General features: G+C 40.7%; 1 protein-coding gene across 1 annotated transcript in view; it reads left to right on the top strand.

Annotated features, from left to right (window-relative positions):
* KL (klotho) overlaps positions 1–8738 on the top strand; it is a 40742-nt gene extending 32004 nt beyond the window's left edge. Inside the window, exons 4-5 of the mRNA XM_032314885.1 lie at positions 4810–5911; positions 6446–8738. Of these exons, the coding sequence (XP_032170776.1) occupies positions 4810–5911; positions 6446–6783 (1440 nt within the window). The 3' untranslated portion in view covers positions 6784–8738. The remainder of the gene's footprint in view (positions 1–4809; positions 5912–6445) is intronic.
* The last annotated feature ends 13882 nt before the right edge of the window (positions 8739–22620 follow it).

The raw sequence follows: 22620 nt of genomic DNA, 5'->3' as shown, positions 1-22620 counted from the left end.
TTAATTTGGTGGTTTTCAATGCTTTTTAAAGCAGTTGGGTTCTTCCATAAACAAGAAGTAACACAGAACTCCAAATTTTCTGAGATCTCAGTGGAGCAGCTGAGCCTGAGGCAGGAATACCAGGCAGAGCTCTCCCGAGGCAGAGCTGCGTGCTGTTGCAGAAGCACTTCTGCAATGAAAACCTTTGCTCCAATGATTCACTGCCCCAAATTTCATTTTTAGAACTAGTCATCGAAATGGTAAGGAAGTTCTTCAAAATGGTCAACCAACATTTACTGAACACTTACAATTAGGCAATCCTCAATAGTATTTTTAACTTTCCAATCTTAAAGGGATTTATTTTCTAGAGTTTGATGGAATATTTTAGTAGGCACTTATTGGATGCTTAGTGTACAAAGCCCTCTGTTAATCGCTGGGGGTGTTTAGTTGAGGGGAGTGCACACTGAGATGAGTAAGGTTGATTTCTGCTTTCAAAGAGGTCTGTTGAGGGAAAATGCTGGATACACAAATAATATAACAGAGTGCACAGAGTAGGGTGCTAAGTGAGCAGGGTGATGGTTGGGTCCTGCTAAACAGTATGAGAATAAAGATGGGAGCTGAGGGAAATTGGAAGGGGAGGTGAACCATGAGAGACTATGGACTCTGAAAAACAATCTGAGGGTTTTGAAGGGGCGGGGGGTGGGAGGTTGGGGGAGCCAGGTGGTGGGTATTAAGGAGGGCACGTATTGCATGGAGTACTGGGTGTGGTGCAAAAACAATGAATTCTGTTATGCTGAAAAGAAAAAAAAAAGATCAAGACAGAGACAAAGGTTGGTATTCATAGACAAGCAATGGCATTTAGCATGCTGGGTGCTTCCCTCTACCCTTCTGAGTTCTGAGCTGAGATCCCCTATAATTAAAGACATTAACAACAGAAAAACAAATAGAAGTTTATTAACATGTATAGCTTCCATATACATGAGAGTTACTCAGAGAAAAATGTGTAACTCCTTGAGGTGACTTAGAATTCTGGCTTAAATACCATCTCAATAGAAAAGGCTAGAAGTGAGGGTGGGATATAGGTCTCTTAGGGAAGAATAAACAATGTTTAGGAAAGACAAATGGGCCCTTAGAAGAGTAGAAGGGAACCACAATAGCTTGTAACAAAGTGTCTGGGTATTGTGGTGACCTCTGGTCTCCTCTTCTGAGACAAGACTCCATCTTCCCTGGGTGGATGAAACTCCCGGGAGGGAACTGATGACAACGGAGTTCCTTTTGGAGCATCTGTCTTTAGACAGGTAAGGGAAGTTCTGAGAAAGCCTTTCCCTGTGTTTGTTATTTTTTGAGTGCTTGAAGCTTAAAATAATCAGTATACCAGCGGAACATACTTTGGAGTAGCAGGCCCTCCTACAGTCACATTTTGGGGTAGCATATTCTGTGACCCTTCACGTCAAAAGAAGTATTTAGAAGAATGCTTGGATCTGAGGAAAGGTCTTTTGGTTGAAATGGGTTGCTGTTTTCTTCTAAGTATCAGAAGGAAATCCTTTACCTATAAGGAAATAAATCAACGCTATCCTTAACGTGTTTTTTTTGCTGGGTTATATTTTTCTTAGGTCTTTTGCAGACCTAGTTGGTTTAAAGGGCAGTGTCAGACTTATGTCCCTTCTGACATTTAAAAGACAACTTTGGGACACTGTTAGCAAAGTTGTCTGAGCACAGGAGGAAGAGGTGTAGCTCTGCCTTGTTGGTTGGGTTTGGGGGATTCCTCCCTCCTCTTTTCTCTTCTTCCTCAGCCTCTGTTCCCAGAACCTCCCTGTCCTAATTTCTCTCCTAGAAGTGGGATCCACGGTGGGGTTCAAATAGGGTGCTGGTCGGGAGAAGGGGACAAAGAGAGGGAGATGAGCTCCCCATCCCTCTTTACTCCCCTGCTGGGGGTTGGTTGGTCCCTGGTCTTCGTTCTCTCTCCTGACCTGCCAGATGCCACTCCCAGCTGGGCTCTGTATCCCTTGTCCCCGAGGACTCATGCTCTGCCCTGTTCTCTGACAGCAGCCTGAGCCTGGGCAGGTAATTCGCAGTTCAGTTTTACATGGAGAGAATTTTCTGCCAACAACTCTGTACAGACAGTGGGATATTGTGGGGGACCCCTTCATTCCTGCTCTGTTCCCCATCCCTGGACTGTGTTTGCCTTGGGAACTGGTAAGTAGTGAGAAAGTTTTAAGGTTGCGACCTATTTCCTTGAGAGAGAGCAGAGAAACTCTGGTCAGAAGCAAGAAGTCTGGCAGTGATGAAGAAGGGGAGAGGATTGCTTTTTCGTCTCTTTAGGGGAGGTTGTGTTAGAATTTGATCTGATGCCCGCCGCGCATCAGCTCTGGACCCTTCCTCTGAGGTTGCTCTGCCCTTTTATCTCATCTGTTGTGGGGGTTCCTACTCCTTCATGTAGCGAAGCCTCCCTCCTCCCTCTACTCCCCAGGCTCTCCTGCACACAACCAACCACACACAAACTAATTCCCTCTCAAACCCATGGTGGGTGAACTTCTGCAGAAGCTCTCTAGTGGGAAAAGCTTGTAACTGCTCTTTTGTTCTCTTTGCTTTTCCCCTTGAGCCTTGCTTTATTTTGGCAGTGCCCTTCCTAAGTGAACTTCCTACCTGGCAAAGTAAAAACAAGGTTGTTGTAGGGCGGCCCCAAAGAGAGTGTGCATATGTTTTAATTTACAAGCTTTTTTCTATACTCTTAACACATTATATTAAAGTCCTGAGAAGTAATTTTTCAACCATGGAAATTCATTTCTTCCCTCCTGGCTAGCATCTCGAATTTCTAATACAAATAAATTCCTAATATCAATTTAAAAAAAAAAAAACTTTAAAAAGAATATCCCAGTAAGGGTACCACCTGTCTGAAGTCTAACCTCCGGCTTGTTCATGTGGACTGTCACTGTCACTGGACCTAACTTCCCAGATGACAGGTTTGTTTTCCCATAACCACTAATGCTCATAGAAAACACAGGTACTTAACTACTACGTGTTGGGGACATAAAGCTTCTTTAACCTTGGCCACTATCAGGAGAAGATTTCTTCCATAATATACTAAACACATACTTTATGCCCATTTCTTCTGAAAGACTCCACTTAATTTTTCATTTTTTTTTAATTAAGAAAAGTCAACCAATTAATGACGGTTAGATAGATTAGATAGATTAGATAGAATTATGCCCAAGTGCTCATTTCTAAGTGTCTTGATTTTCAAAAAATAAATGCCTCCCACCCCCAAGTATTATACCTTAGTCTCTCATATTTGTTTGCAGATGAGCTGAATAAAAGCTGCTGTTTTAGGAAAATTGTGGTAGAAAAGTTACAAATTTAGTTAACTCAGAGCTCTGTGAGAATAATCCAAAGAATTCCTTCAAGCTATGAACACTTTCACTTCAAAAGAGCATGCAAATATTTTTTCTTGCAAAGCTGAGGAAACAAGATTTGTGGGTGCATCACAGTGGAAAAGTACTTCTCACAGCATTCCCACAGTACTAGGGGAAATGCATGCGTGGGTGATCTACAAGGGACAGTTCTCCAGAGAAAGCAATTTCCCTGTGACATGCTGGTGTTTTATTACTTTCCTTTATAAACACAGCACTGAGCCCTCCAGAGAAGCAGCAAGCAGCTCGGGCCACAACTTGCAAAGAAACCTCTGCTAGAGATTCCAAACCAGAGTTTGACCCCTGTTTGTATTCCGAGGGTCAGGCAAACCCAGGCACCTGTTCTAACAGGACTGTTTCAGAGGAGAGCACTGGTTTAGTCAGTGGGTCCTTAGAATGAACTTAGAGTGTGCCTTTTCCTCCACGGTTAACACGTGGAGGGAGAATTTTGTGGTTCAATTTTACAATCTATCTGCTTTTCCTAAATACCCATTTTCATTGTGGGGGCTAATTCATCAGATGATTGAAAACCACTGGTCTCGTGAGCATCACAGAAAAATAACATTTTAAAACTATGCTCAAATAGCCCAGTATGTGTAAATGACAATATTGTTCCTCATTTCCACATTCTCTAACACTTTCTCCATCAGATTGAATTTAATGTTTCTGACACTAACGCCGATAAAAAGCAACCCTTACACATATCTAGCATGTTCTTTGCCTACAGCAAACTTCAATTTAGAACGTGATTTTAAGATTCATGATTTGATTTTAAATATCATTGTGTTTTCTGACTCTAACTCGCTCGGATTCTATGTTTCATCTTCTTGTCCATTTTTTAAAAATTTAGGAATCTCGTATTATTGGTGGTTTCTTATATTAAAATACAAACATTCAAAAGCACTTTGCTTGCTTAACACAGACCAGAGGTGTGTGCGAATCATTAAGGTTTGTCATATAAAATGATTTTTTAAAAAAATCAGATTTTGTTTTTTTGTATTTTTCTTTTTCAAAGTTATTTAATTATTTCATTTATTATCATTATTACGTTCAATTAGCCAGCATACAGAACATCAGTAGTTTTTGATGTAGTGTTCGACGACTGATTAGTTGCTTATAACACCCAGTGCGCCTCAACCCACGTGCCCTCCTTACCCATCACCCCCCAGATTTTAAAAAAAGAAACATTAAAGAAGCAGTGCAAGAATTAGAACTACAGGTAAAGCAAATATGCATTAAAAAGTGGAATTTTTTTTTTTTTTCTTCACGAGCTGAGCAATTGAGGAAAAATGGTTTAAACCTCCTGCTGGAAAGGCTCCCTTTCTGCTGCTCCTGCTTGGCTAGCTTCGCCGCAGGGACCGCGCGGAACTCCTCTCCCGGGGCGGTCAGGGGAAGCTAACGCCTCCTCCTCTCCCGGCAGGTGGACACCACCCTGTCTCAGTTCACCGACCCGAACGTTTACCTGTGGGATGTCCACCACAGTAAGCGGCTGATTAAGGTGGACGGGGTGGTGACCAAGAGGCGGAAGTCCTACTGCGTGGACTTCGCGGCCATCCGGCCGCAGATAGCCTTACTCCAGGAGATGCACGTCTCGCATTTTCACTTCTCGCTGGATTGGGCCCTGATCCAGCCGCTGGGCAACGAGTCGCAGGTGAACCACACGGCGCTGCACTACTACCGCTGCGTGGTCAGCGAGCTGGTGCGCGCCAACATCACCCCGGTGGTGGCGCTCTGGCGGCCCGCCGCCCCGCACCACGGCCTGCCGCTGCCCCTGGCCAGGCACGGCGCCTGGGAGAACCCCCGCACCGCCCTGGCGTTCGCCGAGTACGCCCGCCTGTGCTTTCGGGATCTCGGCCGCCACGTCAAGTTCTGGATCACGATGGGCGAGCCGTACACGCGCAACATGACCTACAGCGCCGGGCACAACCTGCTGAAGGCGCACGCGTTGGCTTGGCGCGTGTACGATGAGAAGTTCAGGGGCTCTCAGAAGGGGAAAATATCCATAGCCCTGCAGGCCGATTGGATCGAACCCGCCTGCCCTTTCTCCCCAAAGGACAAAGAAGTGGCCGAGAGGGTTTTGGAATTTGACATCGGCTGGCTGGCCGAGCCCATTTTCGGCTCTGGGGACTATCCACGTGTGATGAGGGACTGGCTCGACCGAAGAAACAATTTCCTTCTCCCGTATTTCACAGAGGAAGAAAAAAAGCTAATCCGGGGCTCCTTTGACTTTCTGGCTGTAAGCCATTACACCACCATCCTTGTTGACTGGGAAAAAGAAGACCCAGTGAAATACAACGATTACCTGGAAGTGCAGGAAATGACCGACATCACCTGGCTCAACTCTCCAGGTCAGGTGGCCGTGGTGCCCTGGGGCTTGCGCAAAGTTCTCAACTGGCTGAGGCTGAAGTATGGAGACCTTCCCATGTATATAATAGCCAACGGCATAGACGACGATCCGCTCGCAGCCCAAGACAGGCTGAGGGTGTATTACATGCAGAATTATGTCAACGAAGCTCTGAAAGGTAAGGGGTCCTGGAAACAGCCGCCTCTTGAAGCCTATGGCCCCCCGAGGGTGTGATGCCCGATAGGCGCTCAACCATATACGCCCACTGTCGCTCTCGAAGGAAAAGTGCTATCTGTTTCCTGCCACGCTGAACAAGTCCAAGATAAACCTGTATTCTCCCCCAGGGGTAATGGAGTTTAGTTAAAAGTGGGAGACCCTAGAAAAAGAGTGGAAAATTCCCTAACACCTGTTCTGGGCCTGTAAAAGCGTGGAGTCCTTTGTCCCCCATCTCAGATGGGATTACAGCACTCATGCCTTCTTGTGTGCATACAGATTGAACCCAAGTTCATCATAGGAGGTTGAATTATATAAAACCTACTATGCTGACTGTAGCTCAATATTTGTCCTCTCGTTAAAGAAGCCTTTTATGGTTAAACCTAATTTAGTTTTATTAAATGGTATTGAAAGTTTCCATGATGCATTCCCTAATGCTGTGTTAAAGTGTTGTGTGCAAAAATATTTTAACAACCATCCTGTCCTTTTGTTTTTCTAGCCTACATACTGGATGGTATCAATCTTTGTGGATACTTTGCTTATTCATTTCATGATCGCTCAGCTCCGAAGTTTGGCCTCTATCATTATGCAGCAAATCAGTTTGAGCCCAAACCGTCCATGAAACATTACAGGAAAATTATTGACAACAATGGCTTCCCCGGTCCCGAGACTCTGGGAAGATTTTGTCCAGAGGAATTCACCCTGTGCTCTGAATGCAGCTTTTTTCATACCCGAAAGTCTTTGCTGGCTTTCATCGCTTTCCTACTTTTTGCTTTTATTATTTCTCTTTCTTTGATTTTCTACTACTCTAAGAAAGGCAGAAGAAGTTATAAATAGTCCTGGACGTTTTTCTATTCTTTTATTTTGAAATAATTATGTGCATACATCAGCTTTTAACCATTTGTACTTCTCAGTGTTGTAAAACTATAGATTTCATTTATCCGACTTTCAAGAAAATTTTATATGGCATAGGACAGACGTTTGGAAATGAGCATAAGCGATTGTAAAATACTGAATAATGTGAATAGTGCCTGGATTTGTTCTTTTTTGTTGTTGTTTGGAAGATGATCAGTGAGTGTCAGGGGCCATGATTTCTGCAACATCCTCTAACGAACGTATGTGAAATGGGAACCATTTTGTAATTTCTTTTTTTACAGGAATTGAATGACCTTATCAGTGCCCATTCCTTAATGTAGTGCTTATCTTGCAGTAATAATTGCAGACTTTGGAGTAAAAGTTAAGTCCCAAGTAACCATACTCAAGTAACCAACTGCCATGATACGCTTAATGGTCTCTGTTGAACCAAGTTTCCCTTGAAAAAGAAATGGCAGAATAGAGGTGACATGACAAAGGGCCCTATGCTGCAACATTTCTTTTAAAAGCAGTGTTTCTAGCAAATGCTGCTAATATTAATTTATGTATCTGGTTAATGATATGTTTAGCAGAGCAAATGATAGAACTTTATTTTATGTGACGTTCAAGGCCCGCTCCAGGCCCTTCGGTCCATGAGGGCTTTGGGTTACTTGGGCCCTGTCAAGGGTCTGCGTATAGAGGACTTTGAATGTTTGCAGAAAAATAAACATGAATCATGAGATGTTGGGCTCTTCAGGAAGCATAAACCAATCGTGAATATATTATATGGCTCTAGGAAGAGGAAAGGAGAAAAAAGTACTTATGAGCAATATTATGATTAATTTGATTATAACCCTTTGATTTTAGAGCACTCCTTGCAATGAATGATGTGACCTTTCCTGAGCAAATAAGAATGAAATAATAACTCATCCTGTGAAGAGTGACTTCACTTGCTGTTCTTTAGAATGTGGCAAGATTTCTTTGAATTAATTTTTTTTTTTTTAATTCTTCATAGGCTCCAAAGCATTTGGTCTGATAACCCTGGAAGATTTGTCTCTGTGATTGTTGAGGTTTATTTAATATTTTGGCTGCAACTTCTGTGGAACTAACTCTGAACTAGTTTTGTTTTGAACTTTCACACTGAAACATGCTACTGATTTCTAGAAAGGGCTAATGAGGTCTTATCCTTTAATGCCCCTTAAACAAGTTTTGCTGATTTTCAGACAAGGGTCTTTCTGTTTCACTATTGCTGTGCATGATCCCAGTGTTTGTTTTATAGATAAGCCAGTATCATATCAGGCAAGGTAAACCACTATCATATCAAGCATAACTAATCTTGCTGACACAGAGTAATGGTGTATAATAAAATGCTGTACTGTATTATGTATCATCTTCAGAGGTGGTATGACTTTTTTCCATGAAAGATAAGCTTTTGTTGGTATTCTTTTAAAAAATGGACTTCTTATTACAAATAGAAACTAGAGAATAATAGATTCTTCTATGTATATATATTTTTCTGATTCTAAGAGTAATAAATGTTTGTTGTAAAAAATTTAAAAGCATAGAAAGTATATATAAAGAGAAAAAATGCCCTGTAATCTCACCACCAATAATAGAGCCTATGTATCTTGTTTTGCATGGAGTTGGATCATATTGTAAATAATCATGTATCTTTATTAATTTTCATCATGTGTGTTTCTTTTGTCATTAGTCTTCAAAAGCATGATTTCTAGTTGTAAAGTGATCCCACTCTATGAATTTATTGCAACTTATTTAACCATTCCTATTGTTTGGATTAATTTATTGTTAATTACTGTAAATGTTTAAAAATTTTCTTGCTACATCATTTTCATTTCCTTGAGTGTAGATGGAAGTAATTCGGTCTTTTGATGAAGTATTGTAATAAATCTGCCTGCAACTTTGCCTCCTTCATAATCATATAACTGGCTTCCAGATACGTTTCTTTAAAAACAATTTTTTTGAGTTGATCTAACTACACAGAATATGAGTGGTGGGTCTGACAGCGAGGCTGAAAGATGGGAGGGATGGAGGGTGCCCCAGGCCCATCCCTGTGGTTGAGCTGAGACTTTCAGACACAGAAAGCAAAATAGAGGAAGAGCTGAAAAAGACAAAACAGACACCAAAGCCTCAAAGAGAAATGACCTCTTAAAACCATCCAACCCAGTTATAGTGAGAGCAGCATGCTAAGGTCGAGCACCCTTGGACTTTAGGAGGAGGTCGGTGGCTCCCACTGCAGGAAAGGAGGGGTGGCGCCCCTTGGGTCTGTCCAGACCCCAGGAGGGAGGAGGAGGGTGGGGCAGGAGGCGGGACTTCCTGTCAGAACACCACCCTCCTTCCATGTCAGTTCTTGTAATATTCCCCTCATGAGTCCTGGGTATTTCACCACTTTACTTTTCTTTCTTTCTTTCTTTCTTTCTTCCTTCCTTCCTTCCTTCCTTCCTTCCTTCCTTCCTTCCTTCCTTCCTTCCTTTCTTTCTTTCTTTCTTTCTTTCTTTCTTTCTTTCTTTCTTTCTTTCTTTTTATATAGAGACAGTTCCCCTGGCACTTTTGCATCTTTTATTAGGTTGTGCGGTCAAGTGTAAAGGGACATTAGGTGGTAAACTGTTGTTTCCTGAGGCCTCTTGGCTTAATTTCTGCCACACTTGTATTTACTCTACTTTCACAGCCCCTGCTTTGGATCCAGGTGTACTGCTTGTGCTTATGCCTTGTTCCTTTTGCCTGGTTTTGGAAGGATGGTTTTTCAGATTCATTAAAGACATTTTTCATTTTATTTTTGGTCTTCCACAGACAGTAATTAGAATCTATTAATCTATTAATGGAAGCTTTACCTTTATACTATTTATAACAATGCTGTCCAATAGAAAGGGAGTGCAAGCTGCATATTTTAAATTTTCTGTAGTCCCATTAAAAAAATTAAAAAGGGCAGGAGAAATAAAGTTTAATGCTATATATTATTTTCCCAACATAATCAAAATACCATAACTTCAATGTAATCAATATAAAAATGATGAAGATTTTTACATACTTTTTTTTATACTAAGTCTTAGGAGTCTGGTGTGTGTTTTACCTGTGTAGTACATCTGGTGCTCAATTTGGATTAGCCAGACTGTAAGGGCTCAATAGCCACATGTGGCTTAATGGCTGCTCCATTGGACAGTGCAGGTCTATAAAGAAAGCCTCGCTCTGCTAAGTTAAATAATAGCATAATAAGATACCCAAAATATTTAATAAGTTAGAAAAATGAACTTCTTAAAAGAGCTCTATAGTCCATGGAAATAACTGACAAGGAAATTTATAATTAAGCTAAACTATTGGTTAAAACAAATATTTTAAAACATCTATGTAGGAAAATAAAAATAAATTCAAAATGGGTGAAAATCCTAGAGGAGAACACAGGCAGCAACCTCTTGGACCTTGGCCATATCAATTCCTTGCTAGTTAGACACATCTCCAGAAGCAAGGGAAATAAAAGCAAAAGTGAACTATTGGGACTTCATCAGTATAAAAAGTTTTTGCATAGCAAAGGAAACAATAAAATTAAAAGGCAACCTATGGAATGGGAAAAAATATTTGCAATGACAAAACATAAAGGTCTAGTATCCAAAATCTATAAAGAACTTCTCAAACTCAGCAACCGAAAAACAAAAAATGCAGTCAAGAAATGCGTAGAAGACATGAGAAGACATTTCTCTAAAGAAGACATACAGATGGCTAATAGACACATGCAAAAATGCTCAACATCACTTATCATCAGGGAAACACAAATCAAAATCATAATGAGATATCACCTCACACCAGTCAGAATGGCTAAAATTAACAAGTCAGGAAACAACAGATGTTGGCAAGGATGCTCAGAAAGGAGAATCCTCCTACACTGTTGGTGGAAATGCAAGCTGGCGCAGCCACTCTGAAAAACAGTATGGAGGTTTCTCAAGAAGTTAAAAATAGAGCTACTGTAGACCCAGCAATTGCACTAGTAGGTATTTATGCAAAGGACACAAAAGTAGTGATTCAAAGGCACACATGTACCACAGTGTTTATAGCAGCGGTGTCCACAATAGCCAAACTATGGAAAGAGCCCAGATGTCCACTGACAGATGAATGGATAAAGAAGAGGTGATATATATATATATATATGAAATGGAATATTACACAGCCATCAAAAGAATGAAATCTTGCCATTTGCAATGACATGGATGGAACTAGAGGGAATTTTACTAAGTGAAATAAGTAAGCCAAATGACTTCATTGATATATGGAATTTAAGAAGCAAGACAGAGAACATAGGGGAAGAGAGGGAAAATAAATAAGATAAAACAGAGACTCTTAACTCTAGGGAACAAATGAAGGGTTGCTGGAAGGGAGGTGGGTAGGGAATAGGGTAACTGGGTGATGGGCATTAAGACAGGCACTTGAGGTAATGAGCACTGGGTGTTATATACAACCGATGAATCACAAACTTTACCCCAAAACTAATAAACTGTACGTTAACTAACTTGAATTTAAATGCAAAAAGTAATTCTATGTGGAATGAAGAATTCTGGAACTAGTTTTGAATATCAAATTCAAGTGGTAGAATTAAACTGTTTTTGTTTTTACATAATCTATCCCATTTTTTCTCTCAAAATGCCTTTCTTCTGAGTGAATAGAGCAATTATATTGTCCTACAGCATCTCCATTTAATATTTAATATTGAACAATGTTGCTCAAAATTTCTGTCTGGGAAGGAGAATGTTAATTTAGATGACATGGACCAAGCTTGACAGAGAGCCCGGGTTCTAGAAGGAAAGAAGAGGCTATGTCTTTTTGTTTTGTTTTGATTTTCAGTATTTAGCCCGCTATCTTATGCAAAATACTCTTCAACAAATGTTGATGAGTTGAATAAATTATGGCTGAATGACGGAATACATGAATTAACAGAATTAGCTCCCTGACATCACCTTTCTCCAGAGAGGATTTTAATAAAGACTGACTGTCAAGAATCAGATACTTCTGTGTGTTAGATGCTACAATGGCTTGATTCTATGTATTCAGAGGAAGGAACACGAGCTTCCATGTGATTACCTTTGATAACCTGTCTTTCTGAGTAACAAGGCAGTAGCACTGCTATCCTAAATCATCACCCCCAGAACAATCACAAAGGGAGAGGCCTGTAACTTCTTTCTTCCTATTCACACTGTGCTCGACCAGTCAGTATTCAGACTATTTGCAAGAATTGTTCTATATCGGGTTAAGTTCTTTCTTTGCAAATAAAAACCAGGGGACTCATCTTCTAGAAGGAAATTCCTTTATGTCATCTTAAAATGCTTACAGTTCCTAAGAATATGTAGCTTTTTTCTTCTCAGATCCATTTTGCTTTTCCATTTTTTATAACCATTAAATATTGGTAGAGTTTTGTTTGTTCCAGTAAATTTCCTGGGACATCTTTGTTTCATACCTTTGTGGTAAATACCCGTTGTTTGATATCAAGGAGAAAGGGGTCAAGCAAAACCACAAAGAACCTTGAGTGAAGGGTGGAAATACCATAATGTCTGTGATAAGACACAAGAAGAAGGTGAAATCTGTACTGTGACATAATTATTACACAACAGAAAAGGCTTAGTGACTGACTGATAGACCAGACTTTGTTTCAATCCAATAGGTTAGAGAAGAAAACAATTTCAACCTACCTATTCACTGAGTCAGAAAGGCAGAGGGATAGGAGTTGGTGGGCCCACCTTGTACATGCCACTGGGTTTCAATTTCCTTATCTTTGAAATGGGAGTAATGTCAACCAGAGCACAGTGCTGAACATACTAAGTATCCAGTAAATAAAGCACCTCCCCTAGACCCGTTTTTTTCCTGGACTCATTTCCACTTTCTCTTAAAATGTATAGGATTTATTGTTCATCAGACATTCAGAGCTCAGTAACATAAAACCGGGGACTGTGGCAGTCAATACGACTCCTCCAGAAGCACTTGTTATTTTATTTGTGACTTTGAATATGCATCGTCACGGAATGCCCTTGGTAAAACCAAACTAAAAAAATTGATCCCCACAGTGATTTAGCAATATCGGATTATTTTCTTGGATCCGAATTTTGTGAATGTTGAATGGAGAGCATCCTGAAGCTCATTTGGCAGAAGACGTTCCTATAGTGGTATGTTTGTACCATCTGTTCTTTTGAAACAATCTAATCACACAGAAAAAAACACTGAAATTTGTATATTTGTTGCTGAATTGGTAAATAATTGCAGACCCATTAACTAAATTTTTGTGTGATTCAAAACTCCTGGGTTGAGTTTCTAATTTTGGTAGTAATCTTTCCATATGCTTCTTTTATGGTATAAACGAATTCACTTTTAATGAGCTTGCTTATTTTTTATAAATTATTGGCAATTGAAACCCTGCACTTAATAAATTGCTAGAATAGGCTGAATGGTTTTGTGGTTTTTTTTTTTTCTGTTTAAAATCTCAATTGATTAATTTGTAAAATTTGGTTTTCTTTCACTATTATAGCAGTTACTGTCTAATTATGGCCTTAAGCATAAATGTTGCCTAAGACTTTTCAGCCAGTTTTGATCATGTGACTCAAAGCTTTGGCTAATTTAGCTCCAGGTTATCAGACTGTGAGTGTTTCAAGTTTTCAACAGTGTTTCAAGGCCATGCTGTTACATTTAAGACATGAAGGTTTTATAACTATTTTTTTTTCATCTTAAATTATGGTTATTATGAGTCTCCAGTAAGTAGCCCAAAGCCTTCAAAATAAAACATTTCAATCTACAGGGGCAGAAGTGGTAAGCCACGGAGCAGCAAAACAGATAAAATTAGAAAAAGATTGACGGGTCAGGTGAAAATATTCCATTAGTGAAAGATGACAGATGAAAAATGAACATGATTTTATTCCAAACTGGTACTGCTCTAAAATGTCCTTATTCTATCTGTGCCTGTCATGGCCCTAATTACGCACCAAAACAAACACAGTGGGGGTTGCTCGTCCATCAGCCTGACAATAGCAGAGCTGGAAGATTCCAGCAGTGCTCATCTAGGCAGGAAGGAAGGAGACAAGGGAAGCCAGAATGCTTGAGGGGTGTGGGGTGTGGAGAAGGCTTGCAGGATTGGGGAGAGCCCATGAAAGAAATGTCTGCAACAATGACAGAATTTTTCCACATGAAGACTAGAGTGGGCTAGGGTTGGGTATTTCCCTTCTCCCATGTCACTTAGGCTCTGACAAGACCTCAGGCTAAGCTCTGGTTAGCTAATTTCTCCTGAGGGGAGGCCTCATTAAGAACAAAGTGCTCTGGGGTTCTAGCTGGCTCAGTTGGTAGAACATGTGACTCTTGATCTCTGGGTTGTGGGTTCCAGCCCCACACTAAATTTTTTGAAAGCAAACAGAGTGTTCTGGCATATTCCAAGATGGCCCCTTCTCCTCTGGCCCCATCAGAAACACAAAGAGACTTTTCTACGATATTACACAAGGCAAAATACAATCTCCAGCATACTGTGAGAACCTGATCGATCTCCTGGAGTAAATCCCACAGATTGTGTCCCCACCCACCCCGCCCTGCCCCACCTCTGCCATGACTGGATCTCCGTATAGTTTGTAACTCTTGGAGTTGACAACACTGAGCCTCTGGCAATTCATGAATTAACAGTTCGGGTTTTCCTACCCCAGCACTGGCTCCTGAGGTGGTTTCCACTTGTGAGTCTCCACTTGGATACCCCACATACTTCCTGTATTTGTCTGTCTCTCCAGTTTGGGGGGCAGGAGTTTGCTGTGTGTCTCCGCTTCTCTGACAGGTCCAAGAAGAGTTGCTGATTTTTCAGTCTTTTTTGATTTTCACTTGCTAGGATAGAGTGGTGATTTCCCTCCCATCACCTCTAAAGAGATGGAAAAAAAGGAAGAGTCAAGGAAAGTCTGTCCTATTTACGAAGTAAACTGGGAGTGGGGGGGGGGGCGTGTGAAGGGTGGTTATTGTTAAACCAATTGTGATGTAATTGGAAAATAAAGTCTCTATTGTCTCAGTGGCTCTCCAGCCTTGGCCAGTAAGACATAAACATAAACAAGCATCAAGGATCACTACTGGTCCTATGATGGACATGGAAAGATTTGAATCTAGTGTTCTCCAACAACAGCCTAAAAGCCTGGATGACTTGGTTATCGCCACCATGACTTTGCTGGAGAAAAGTGGAGGCATGTCATGTGTGATGCATGGGAAGATGACTGGCACAGCTATTTTTGAATGCCTTTAAGACTATTTTGCTAACACAGGAATTTATATTTTTATTCACAATATTTTGGAAAACAAATGATGAGTGTTTTCTCTCCTGGCTGCAGTTGCACAAGGACAATCTCATAAAGACCACAATTTGGCAACAGTGAGTGTGTTCAGTACAGTCGGGGTGGGTGTCTCCTCTTGATGTTTCTCTAGCCTTCAACCAGATATATCTAAAGAGGAATGAATATTCATTTATTTCCCCTTCAAACTAGATCTTCTCTCTGTTTCCTTCATTTACCCGCAGTCATCCCTGGGAGATATTTAGCAGGAAATTCTGTGGATTGTTTTCACTCTGATGTGTGTAGCATCCACCCAGCATTTGGGAGCTTGCTGAGGGTATCTCCTTTAAACTCCTTGCTTAGATGTTTCCCATACTCCCTAAATGGTTTTGTGGTTGTGTCCGTTCTGCACAATAAATGCCATTTTGATTCCATTCACTTCTCCCTGAAAGTGCTTACAGTATGTGTCCTTGCTCCCTACCATCAGCTGATATTTGCTATTTAAATCTCTTTCTCAGGACACCAGGTGGCTCAGTCAGTTAAGCATCTGCCTTCAGCTCAGGTCGTGATCCCAGGGTCCTGGGATGGAGCCCCGCATTGGACCCTGCTCAATGGGATCCTGCTTCTCTGTCTCCCTCTGCCTCCTGCTTCCCCTGCTTGTGCTCTCTCTCTTTATCAAATAAATAAATAAAATCTTTAAAAATCAATCACTCAATCAATCTCCCTCTGCATGTGCTCTGGACTGGTCATCCTCAAACTGGTTCAATGTCAAGATCAGCACCAACAACCTCCTTCCAGGACTTGTGTGACTGTCTAATCTCTGCCATTGGATTATAAAGTTCCTCTGGGGCAGGTACCTTAGCTTATTTGTCTTGTTATTCTCTGGAATGAATATTAATTGCTGGATAAACATTTCTTATATGAATAAATGCTTAATGAAAAGGGGTAGGGGTTGAAATTACATGTGGTTCTTCAAGAGGAGTTAACTATTTTTTTTCCAGTTACTGAGGCTCAGTTGACCTTTATTACCTGGAGTTCTGTTAGTCAGACTTCCAGTCAACAATATTTATGATGCTAATTGGTGTTCATAGTGATGACCCCAGGGCTGCACAAAATCTTGAACTGTCTTCTCAGTCATTTAAGAGAAGATGATATTCAGATGGTTGCTTCTAGTTAACAGATTCATTATTTATGTCATCATGGATTACCCATTTTAAAAGAATTAAAATACAATAAAAAATTTGATAACATCACACTCAACATTACTTTTCCTTTGATGATCAGTTCATTCAATGAATAATTAGCACACACTTAATATATGCAAGTTAATAGAGTTACTATGCAGGAATATTCTACTCTTGTCAATTTATGTATATATGAAATGCCTTGTGCATCAATTGTGCCAGTCAACACTTTACTGTAATTGGCATAGAGTATGATATTTAATCAATTTTTTCAGTAGACATTAAGCAAAATATGGTTCTTTAAAATAGTTTATTTTGTAGAGAAACTACTAAAAGGTTACCTATGAAGCAAAATTCTATAAATCAAATCCAGTTCTTTGATAGGTCTTCAAAGGTACCTTAGAGCAGGTTGGCTGCCTATCTAACTGGTCACGATTCTGGACTTTGAGCCATGCTGTGTCGGTAGCTCTTCTCCCCGTGTCTGCCTTGTCTGGAGTAGATGCAATACTAGGGATGCAGGTTGAGATTGGGTGCTTTAAGCAGTGGTTCTCAAGCCTGGTTGCATGTTGGAACACCTTGGGAGTTTTAAAAACCACTGATGCCTGGTCCCAGTTACAGGGATTTTAGCTTAATTTGTCTGAGCTGTGACTCTGTGTCTCTTTAATGGCTCCAGGGCCCACTGGACAGGCTTGTCAAGTCTCCCAGGTGACCCTAGCCCTAGACCCCAGGGCCACCTCTTCCTTCACGGTGTAGCTCAGGTGAGGTAGCAGCTTCCTGCTGTTGCTACTCCCTGACTTCCTCTCCATCCATGTTGGCTTCTCAGCTCTTCCATCATGCCTGTAACCAACTCTGCATAACATTCTCTCTGTTGTAACATCTCAAAGTAGTTCTTCTTTTCCTTGTTCTGGTTCTCATTGGAACTTGGCCAAGACAGCTGGCAGTTAAGAGAGTGAAAAGCTAATTAAGCATAGACTGGAGCAACCATGGGCAGCCAACTCTAAACCTGCCTAGGGAGCAGATGAGGCTCAGGCAAATGGCAATGGGGGAGTGGGAAGGACAGAAGTTTGGTGACCATTTCCAGAGGTCATTCATTTAGCAGCACAGACACCTTGCAGATATTCTATAACACAAATGTCATGGGAGAATTTCATGAAATGTTCTAATTTCATTATTTTTTGTTGATATAGTGTTCTTGTCATGGGTCACACTTTTATTTGTAAAGTCTATAGGGAAGACATGCATTTTTTACATGGTGCCTATCTATTGGTATGTATGGTTAATTAACTCTACCCTTTAAGTCCATACTAGTAAAGCTAAAGAAACCTAAATGTGAATTTCTTTTTAAATTTGTGATACACTTTTACAAAACCCTGGGATTGGCTTTTGCTTCAAATTCATGACTAACCATATGGTAGGTTTGGAAAACCTCATCCCAGTTTAAAAAAAAAAAAAAAATCAACCTCAAAAAATGCCTGTTCTTTGTTTTATGTAAGTAGGAGGAGATGCTCTGTTCTATCTTACTTAACCATCTTGTCCCATTTGAGCTCTGCTGATGGCGGCCATGGAAACAAGAGGAAGCAATTCCAGTGATCAAATGAAAACCACTTGTGTCTCTTGGTTGTAAACATGAACATTCAAGGCTTACTTTCAAGGAGGTTCAAGGCTGATCATATGCAGACCCAAAGCCTTTCCTTCACACACACACACACACACACACTCACACACACACACACACTTGCACACACTCACACATAGCCCCCACATCCCCAGATGATCCTGCAGCAGCTGCAGCAGCTCTCACCCAACTGTGATTTCTGAATGGACTTACTGAATTGGACTTTTTTCCTGCTCCTTTATAGATGCCTTGAGAAAGCAGTAAGTAGTGAACAACTACATTTTACACCAAATAATTGTTAGGCAAAACTAGCATTTTTGTTTTCTTAGGGACATCATTGCTATAAGCTATGAGACTGACTCTCACTGACCTAGAAATGAATAGTAACAACCAACATTTGTCAAGCCCCTTCTTTAAAGATGTGCTACTATCCCCATTTCACAGATGAGTAAACCGAGGCTTATGGAGGTTAATAACTTGCTAGCGGCTCACAGCAGGAAGGTAGAGGTTAAGAGTGGGATCAGAGCAGGCAGGGCTTCTCCAGAACTTACACTCTGAATTTATGTCCATCATGTTTTAAGTGGTTGGATAAATGCAGAGCTTCTTTATGCCTGAGCTAATCAGTCCTGTGAAAATTAGAGACTCAGAAAGACCCAGCAACTAATTTAAGTTATTAGTGACTATTTGAAGTTAGGTTCACATTGGTTTCCTCAAAAAGGTAGCCCACCAATTTACAAGGAGAAGAGAGACAATTGTTGACCGGGGGAGCTGCAGAAAGCCTCTAGAAGGAGAGATTGTAAAGGCAGATTTATAAGACAAATTACTTACTAGATTGGCAATAAAAAGTGCATTAAACACCCAGGTCCAAACCACTAGTGGGTGGAAAACCAGAAATTACGGTTGCTATGTGCGCCTGCAGTTACACAGGGCCCAGGTTGAGAAGGACCCCATGCTTGGTTTAACATTCTTCTGTGATCGTCTTGAGTTTCTTTCTTTCTTTTTAAAGATTTTATTTATTTATTTGACACAGAGAGAGAGAGAGAGAGAGAGATCTCAAGTAGCCAGAGAGGCAGACAGAGAGAGAGGAGGAAGCAGGCTCCCTGCTGAGCAGAGAGCCTGATGTGGGGCTTGATCCCAGGACCTTGGGATCATGACCTGAGCTGAAGGCAGAGACTTTAACCCACTGAGCCACCCAGGCGCCCCATTGTCTTGAGTTTCTTAATCTACATTTATCTTTGAATCTGCATTTTGTGATGATGCTGATGGGTCAATGTGGCCTGCATGTTGATGAGAGGAGCCCATGCACCTGGGGGGCTGTGGTCCAGCGCAACCCAGGGGCACACAGCAGTTGGCCCAGACCTCCTGTGCCTGCCTCTGGGCAGTTGGAGATTCCTGAGGGGGTGGCCAGGATAATACCTGGGTCCAGATGTTGTGATAGCAACAGTGACAGGGGAAGTGGCAAGTGCAACTCCTCAAGTTCAAGGAAATGTCAGAGGAAACATTGAAATAGCATTGGATACATTTGCTTGTGAAATTAACTTCAGACTTACGTGAAAGCTGTTTGTGCAAAGAATGAACTCTTTCTTTCTTTCTCTTTTTCTTTCTTTTTTTTTTAATTAAAGATTTTATTTCTTTATTTGTCAGAGAGAGAGAGCACAAGCACAGGGAAGCTGCAAGCAGAGGGAGAAGCAGGCTTCCCAACGTAGGGAGACCAACGTAGGACCAGTTCCCAGGACTCTGGAATCATGCCCTGAGCCAAAAGCAGATGATTAACTGACTGAGCCACCCAGGCATCCCAAGAGCTAAATCTTTTAGGCAAAAATTATTCTGTGACAATTATCAGCTCCAGATGTAATGAAATTTATATTTTGATATCACTTATTAGAAATTTATGCCAATATAATATTCCCAAATAATCCCAACAATGTTGTCACAGCCTGTAAAATACTCTCAAAAGCTCTAATAATAGATGCATATGCAGAAAAAGCCTTCTCAAAATTAAATATGATCAAGAATTTTTTGTAATCTTGCAAGAGCAACCAATATTGCTTTAAATCCATAGCTATTAAAAATAAAGTTGCTAGAATTATAGATTTTGATGATCCAATATATTTGCAGAAAAGCCAGAAAAAATCATCAAGGTATCACACTAATAAAATAAAATCATTATCATGTTATATAAAATGATGACACCAAAACAAATTTTGCAAATTATGCAAGTTTATGTTGTTCCTCTATTGCCATTACTTCTTTTGCTCTTTCATAAGTAACAAAAAGTTTTCAGGGAAAAAATGTTTATATTTTAGCACCTTTAATAGCACTTTTTCCTGCTCTTTCAACAGGGGCTTTCATTTTCATTTGGCATTGGGTCCTTTAAGTTAGGTATCCAGCCCTGCTCCCAGAAGGAAATGATACTATAGAAGAAACAAGGAGGATAAGGCGCTTTAACCAAGAGTTCAAGTTTCATTTTTATCCTGATGAAAAATATAGCCCTGATGCTGAGGGAGTGGTTGTTTCAGGGTTGGGGTTGAGTGCGTGTTGACTCAGCCCCCTACCCCCAAACCCCGCCACCTTAGAAGCCCTCAGGCTTCTGGTTGCCAAAGCTGCACGTTAGGTGTTGGACAGCATTACAGACAAAGACAACCAGAGGAGAATGGATTGTTTTCTTTCCTTAGTCACTACTCTTGTTAAAAACACTGTATGTTTTATGTCTATTTTTATTCTCATCTTAATTTTCCTCTCCCTACAATCTGAGCTGGTTCCAAGGAGAGAGAGAGATTGCAGAGCAGTCTGGTGTCCATGACGCTGGGCCAGAGAGCTGGATGCAGGCCCAGCTTTGCCTTTTGTTGCAGTGAGACCTTTAGAAACGATTCAAGTCTTTAATTCTTCATTTTCTTGTACATGGTGGTGAAGGATACAATGACAAGTGATGCATTTTGGTGATACTGTTTTGATTCATTGCTTTAGTGTCATGAGAGCAAATGTCAACATAGGGAAAAGGGCAAATAATATGGTAAGATTATTACAAAAATGTTTTGATCATGTAGATCCCCTGAACAAGTCTTGGGGACCTGCAGAGGTTTGCAGACCACACTTTGAGAACCACTGCTCTGTGGAATCATTTGAAAACACCAATAGTTGGACCCAAGCTCCTGTGTTCAGAGAGGACCCAGGAGCCCAAGAGAGGACAACACACAGGACAAGTCCTAAAATGAAAGATTAAGTCTTGAACCAAAATATAGAAATAAGTCAGAATAGTCAATTATGCTTTGTAAAGACTTTTGAACTAAAAATGCTAGCAAATGAATTGGAGGAGAGTAGTGGTCACTGTTGAGACCCTTACTGACCTGGAAATTCAACTGGAAGTAATATCTTAAAAGACAGAACAAAAGAACAAGGACAAGATAAACACACGAGGGGGAAAAAAATAGATTTTTGGCAGATGTATCTGGAAGAACTAACATGTGAATAAAAGAAGATTTAGAAAGGAGAAAAGGAACAGATGGAGAAGAGGCAATAATTAAACTAATGAAAGAAGAAAATGTCCTCAAGATTAAGAGAGACCTGAATGTGCAGACTGAAACTATTCAGAGTTCTAAGCAGAAGGGATGGGGGGGGGCGGGGGGAAGTCACCAAAGCTAGTCTGGAAAATCCTTAAACTCCAAGAATGGAGAGAAACCATTACAAACTTCCAGACAGAAATAACTGGTTGCTTAAAGAATCAATGCCATTTGACATTTCATCTGCAGCACCTTAACTAGAGAATAGTGGGGCGCCTCTGCCCAGTGAGAGAGAGAACTGCCACCTTCCTCACTGACCATGTCAGTCACCTTTTAGGATGGAGGCACAGTCGGGTGTCCTGTGATCCAGAGAGTGTATCACTTGTGTACTTGGGACTCTAGAAGAAACTTCTAGGGAAGGACATAGCAGGCAAACCTCCACCCACTACCCTTGGCACCCCTGCAGGTACAAGAACATGAGGGGGAAGAGAAGCCACCATCAGCAATGCACATGTAATGCGATCCAAATGGACAACAAGAGACCAGGGCTGTATACTAGCAACCCCAGATAAGAAGTCTTAAAATAGAAAGGAACTATGTAAGGGTAATTCTAAGAATAATCTGGAACTAAAAGTGCTGAACTATTTCAGGGAAATCTAGGAGGTAGGGGTGAAAGAAGAGAAAAGCAATGAGGCAGAGCATTAGGAAGATTTTATCTTGGTCTGCATGAGGGCAGAGTTGAGATCTAGTGATCACGTTTGAGAAGACTAATCCTATTGAAATAGACTATCTTGGTGAAAGGATAAATTATAGCTTGTTTTTTTTTTTTTAAAATAAAGAAAATGACAGAAATGTATGTTTTGTTATGAGCTCCTAGAGAGGGGAAGCAAACACTTATGAAATAAAAAGTTACAGAAGGACAACAATTTAACAACAAAATGAAAAAGACAATGAGAAGAAACTTATGCAAACCAGCAAAAAAAAAAAAAAAAAATAGCAAAAGGAAAAAGAGACAACAAAGTAAACCAAATGGGATACAGAGAAAGCATAAAATGGAAGGAATGAAAGAACCACAAAAAGCACCTCGAGGTCATACAAAACAAGAGAAACACTCACAGCAGGAGAAGCTTGAGAGACAGGACAACTATATGAAACATGATATCCTGAAAAGAAAAGAGACATTCTGTAAAAACCAAGAAAATCTCCTCTTTTAGTGTCAAGAAAAAGAGGAATTCCAGGCCACC

The sequence above is a fragment of the Mustela erminea genome, chromosome 15 (assembly GCF_009829155.1).
Source record: "Mustela erminea isolate mMusErm1 chromosome 15, mMusErm1.Pri, whole genome shotgun sequence".
Lineage (NCBI taxonomy): Eukaryota > Metazoa > Chordata > Mammalia > Carnivora > Mustelidae > Mustela > Mustela erminea.
This window is presented reverse-complemented; position numbering and strand designations above follow the sequence as displayed.